This window comes from Setaria italica, chromosome IV (assembly GCF_000263155.2).
Source record: "Setaria italica strain Yugu1 chromosome IV, Setaria_italica_v2.0, whole genome shotgun sequence".
In the NCBI taxonomy this organism is placed as follows: Eukaryota; Viridiplantae; Streptophyta; class Magnoliopsida; order Poales; family Poaceae; genus Setaria; species Setaria italica.
In genome coordinates this window covers 32,891,427-32,896,681 of record NC_028453.1, presented here as the reverse complement: position 1 = coordinate 32,896,681, position 5,255 = coordinate 32,891,427, and the positions used below count along the sequence as shown (strand labels likewise).

Here is a 5,255-nt window from a genome sequence, read left to right as displayed (position 1 = left end):
ACCAATGGAGAACCACCTCGCGTAGTCCCCGGTCACACCGCTGCTGCCTCCCCCTCCATCCTCACACTCTCCCATAGTCCCATTCCCACTCGCAGCCGCCAGCCACCCAGCCCCGCGCGCGGCGGCGGCGCAATGCGGAAGGACGCTGCCGGCGGCGGCATTGCGCCGGGCGCGGCGGCGCCCGCGCTGCTCTGCTTCGACGTCAAGCCATTCCTCGCCGCGCTCACCGTGCTCACGCTCCTCGCCGCCGCCTGGCAGCTCCGGCCCTACCACTCCCTCCTCGCCTCCCCGTTCCCCGCCGCCTGCGCGCAGGCGGCCGCCGGCACCCTCCCCCGCGCGCTCGCCGTCCACGCCAAGAAGTCCTCATCTTCCTCCTCCACCCCCAACTACACCGCCTCCTCCTCCTCGCTCCCGCCGCCGCCGCCCGGCCCCGAGCGCCGGGAGTTCCGCGCCGTCGGCAGCGCGGCGGCGCTGTTCGTGCAGATGGGCGCCTACCGCGGCGGGCCCTACACCTTCGCCGTCGTCGGGCTGGCGTCCAAGCCCACGCACGTCTACGGCAAGCCCTGGTTCCGGTGCGAGTGGGAGCCCACCATCCCCTCCAACACCAACGCCTCCTCGCCGCCGGAGCCGATGCGCGCCGCCGGGACGTACCACATGCTCCCGGACTGGGGCTACGGCCGCGTCTACACGGTGGTCGTCGTCAACTGCACGTTCCCGCGCGTCCCCAACGCGGACAACGCCGGCGGCAGGCTCGTCCTCTACGCGCACCACGGCGGGCCCTCCCGCTCCCCGTCCTCCCCGCACGAGCGCATCGTCGCGCTCGAGGAGGCGCCCGGCGCCTACGACGAGGCCGCGTTCCGGCCGGGGGCGCCGCACCGCTACGACTACCTCTACTGCGGATCCTCGCTCTACGGCGACCTCAGCGCGGCGCGGGTGCGGGAGTGGATGGCGTACCACGCGCGCTTCTTCGGCGACCGGTCCCACTTCGTCTTCCACGACGCCGGCGGGGTCGGCCCCGCCGTGCGCGCCGCGCTCGAGCCCTGGGTGCGCGCCGGCAGGGCCACGCTGCAGGACGTGCGCGCGCAGGCGGAGTACGACGGCTGGTACTACAACCAGTTCCTCGTCGTCAACGACTGCCTGCACCGGTACCGGCACGCCGCCAAGTGGACCTTCTTCTTCGACGTCGACGAGTACATCTTCCTGCCTGACGGCCGTAAGCTTGAGGACGTCCTCGCCGAGCTCGAACCGTACACGCAGTTCACCATCGAGCAGAACCCGATGTCGAGCAGGTTGTGCGTCGACGACCCGGAGGCCGACTATTCCAAGTAGGTGGCATTCTTCTTTACCCAAACTGGCTATTTTAACTTAAATTGTCGAATTCGAATATGGAACTGCAATGTAGCTTCTTTTGGTCATTCTGATTGACTAAAGGGCTCAATTGGTTGTGAAATTGCTTCTGAAGTTGCTGCATTCTTGCAATGTCATTCTCATACAAGCAATTCAGAGGCCGATCTATGCAATGCGGCTTCATTTTCCATGTCCAGTATATGTTCCCAGAGATCCAGAGAACAGACAAGTCAAATTACATAATTCTGAGTCACCAATTCAGTAATCTAGCCGCATCTTTAACTGCTGTAGCCTACATTTGTCCTTCTTGCAGTCTTAGTTGCATCACTTCTGTTACATTTGGCTATGATTATTTCTGACAGACTCATTCTTCTTACTGGAAACCTCTGCAGCCAATGGGGATTTGAGAAGCTGGTTTTCCGAAATTCAATCACCGGGGTGAGGAGGGACCGGAAGTACGCGATTCAGGCCAAGAATGCCTACGCCACAGGTGTGCACATGTCTGAGAACGTTATCGGCAACACCACACACAAGACGGAGCACCTCATCCGGTACTACCACTACCACAACACCATCAACGTCCTCGACGAGGTTTGCCGCGAGTTTGTGCCTATTCCACCCAAGGGTGGCCTGACGTGGTCCGAGAAGACGCCCTGGTACTACGACGACAGCATGAAGCGTGTCGCCAACGCCGTGCGCGAATTCGAGAGGGAGACCATTGGCGATGTAAGACTATGACAGTGACCACAAAGATTAAGAGCTGATGTACAGGATGTATTGCTGTCAGCCATTCATGAGACTTGGGCACTTGGTGCCGGCGTTTCTGTCTTCCGGATGTTATATGAAGCAAACGGTTGCCTATGGTTTGGGGCTATCTGAGCTGACAGAGATGCAAGGAAAGCGAAGCTGCAACCTCAAGGGAGTGGCAGATTGTGTACCAGTAATCGCCCTGTGATCCTGATTTGTGGCAAAAGGTGAGGTCTTTGTAAACATATATGTCGTCCGTGTAAATTCCATTGTTTCATTGCTCAATCATATACTAGTACATTGTACTCTCTTCTCTGGTTCTGACCCAATGTGAAAAAATTCCATGAGAAGCTAATCTTTACCTGTGTATAATGTCTCTGAAACAGAAAGAGGGAAGTTGCAACTCTTCTTCTGATCATTCAGAACTTTGTTGCAACAACAATGTAGAAATGACATTATTTTTAACTGCTCATTTCATTGGAGATCAGCTGTTCTTTTTGCCACATTCTGGAATAATCTGTAGAAGCCTAGAAGGTGATTTTGAAATTCTTGGGGCCATAAAGTCCTGCAGCTAGGGGAGAGTAGGGCGTGGTGGCATGGATTGTAGTGGTCATATGATTGGGGAAGGTTGGCGTGGATGGCCCGTTGCATTGCATGAGGCCGTGGAATTATTCAAAAAAAATTTTGCATGAGGCCGTGGCATGCTGGAGTTGTCTCCACTCTCCAGCTGCTGCTGCCTTCCTTGTCATGGCATTCCTTGATGTCCCTGCTCATTGCCTGGTGGGCCAAATGCCCCATGCCAGATTTGTTGGGATGTTAAGGGTGACTAGCATGGGTTTTCGGATAATCAGATCAACTCAAACGTTGTGTCACAGCGGTTCCATGTCGCTTCAACGTTTTAAGGGCGGATTATCAGTACTAGTTAGTGTCCTGTCAATCACTCATAGATTTTTTTCCTGCTCCAACTTGCTGGATTTTCACCTTTGTTATTCAGTTATAATGCCATTCTCTCTGTGTGGGAGATTGGAAATTGTTTTGGAACTGTCTTCGTCATTTGAGGATGCAGAAGTGGATGCTCCTAACTTGTTGGAGAAAAAGAGGCCTATGCTCCTAACGACTAGTGAGAATGACACACACATGTGGCTGTGGCGAACCCCACGTTAAATGGCCTAATACTCTCCTGCAGTAGTTTCCCATTTGAGATTTATGCACAGTAATGCTCGGTCGACAAAGCAGAAATTGAAGCAAGTAGTAGAGCCTCTGCAACATGGTGCTAGAGATGAAATTGTACTGTTGCCACCTTTGTCAGTGCCCAGAATACTGGCAGCAGGATAGCCAGCTAGGTGGGCAGTGGGCACAGATAAATGCCATCCCAGCTCAGCTATTCCCCTTTCCCCATGCTGCAATGCAAACATCCAAACAAAGCCCTTGTTTTCTACGGTAGCATCAGGCCTGGAGCCCTGGAGTGGGAACCAAAAGCCTCTTCTTCTGTACACTCATCTACCGAGAGATTCTTCTGTGCTCGTAAACATACCCAAATTTGTATAATACCATAAAAAGAAGGATTAAAGCACGATGCCCACCCGGCGCCGCTGGATTCGGTTCCAGGCTTTTCGCTGTTCTCCCCAGCGGAGGAAAAGATTTGTTTCTCCGTTCGCCAAAAAGAAAAAGAAAAAAAAAAAGGAGCGACAAGGACCCTGCGGCACAGGCCGCTTGTGACCGCCGTGGGCTCCGCCGGGTGCCGCACGCCGGACGGCCCGGAAGCCGTTGTTGTGGACTTGTGGATGTGGTGCGTGGGAAGCTTCCAGAAGACATGGCAGTTTTGCGCTTGCGTAAGCGTAAGAGTGGCTCAGAGAGTCAGAGACTTTCAGGTCCAGGAGCTGTTCAGTTAATCAGTTGATTGGCAGTGATCTGCAGAAAGGTCACGGCATGGCAGTTGATTACGGTGACAGACTCGTTTGGAAAAGGGTGGCTTGGGCTCAAATCGTTTCTTTGCTCTTTCTTTCTGTCCAAACAAGAGTAATACAGGGTTGCTACGGGCAAGAAATGGTTTTTCTTCTTCTTGTTGTTGTTGCTGGCTTATTGTTTAAAAAAGAAATTTTGGCGAACAAGGATGCATCTGACACTATGGATTCAGGAACTCATCGGAGTGCCAATAATGCGCAGTACACGAGATCATGTGAAATCCATATTTGCTTCTCTAGATCCGGCCTCTAGGATATAAGGTTATTCTACTCCGAGGAAGTCCCAGCGATTCATGCATGTGTTGCACTGAACTGAACCATGCAACAGCATCCAACTCAGGGTGACGATGCCATTGCACATGCATGTTTGCTACAAGCTAGGGATGGCAACGGGTCAGGCAAGGTGCGGGTGGAGAATTCGTCCGCAGGCAAATGCTCACCCGCGAGAATACCCTCGTCCGCGGGCAAGAATTCGTACCCATATCATCACCAATCGGATACCGAACCCACGGGTAGAATTGTCATCCCTACTGTAAGCACGTTTGTTTCCTCTTTTTTGGGAATGACTGCAATAGCGATGATTGCCTATTGGTCTGTTAGGCTGTGCAGGAGAGAGCATTCAGCCTCCTGGTACCTCCCCCTTTTTAGGGCACTGCCGCAGGTTGGTGAAAAGCCATCCCTTCCGGTTTCAGCAGAGACGGCTCAGGTGCCACATCACACAAAAAAAATGTATAAACCAATCTTAGATTTAACCTAGGCCCCTGGTAATTAAGCCGACTCTGCTGGTGACTTCATGCACATTAGCAGACATGATACTTGGTCGCTAATTAAGGTGGTTTCTTGTTCAGACAGTTTGGACCATCACTATCATCCAGAGAGATGCATTCAACGTATCCCAATTCAACTCGTTAGAACATTTTCAGAAGTAAACAAGTAATTGTGAAACAGTCATCTGTGACGCAATCACGCATGCAGTGCTGGTGATAATCATCTCTGCCAAAGGTGAATCATTCTTATCGAAGCTATTTTAATGGCCAGCAGGGCTTGTCATTAGTAGCCTGACACACACATAGCCATGGGCACATCGCTGTCAGGTAGGCGAGGTGCCGGGCTAACGCTTCCTTCCATGACTACGGCCTTGCCTTGGCGACCTGGATCGCAACGACAGCAAAAAGGCTTCCCGTCTCTTCTGGATAA

The 5,255-nt window shown here is 53.3% G+C and overlaps 1 protein-coding gene across 1 annotated transcript; it reads left to right on the top strand.

The window, feature by feature from the left end:
- LOC101759875 (galactan beta-1,4-galactosyltransferase GALS1) lies at positions 1 to 2,581 on the top strand. The gene is made up of 2 exons (XM_004965791.4): positions 1 to 1,325; positions 1,740 to 2,581. The coding sequence occupies exons 1-2, from the start codon at positions 133 to 135 to the stop codon at positions 2,083 to 2,085; spliced, it is 1,539 nt and encodes a 512-aa protein (XP_004965848.1). The 5' UTR covers positions 1 to 132; the 3' UTR covers positions 2,086 to 2,581.
- Positions 2,582 to 5,255: the final 2,674 nt, after the last annotated feature.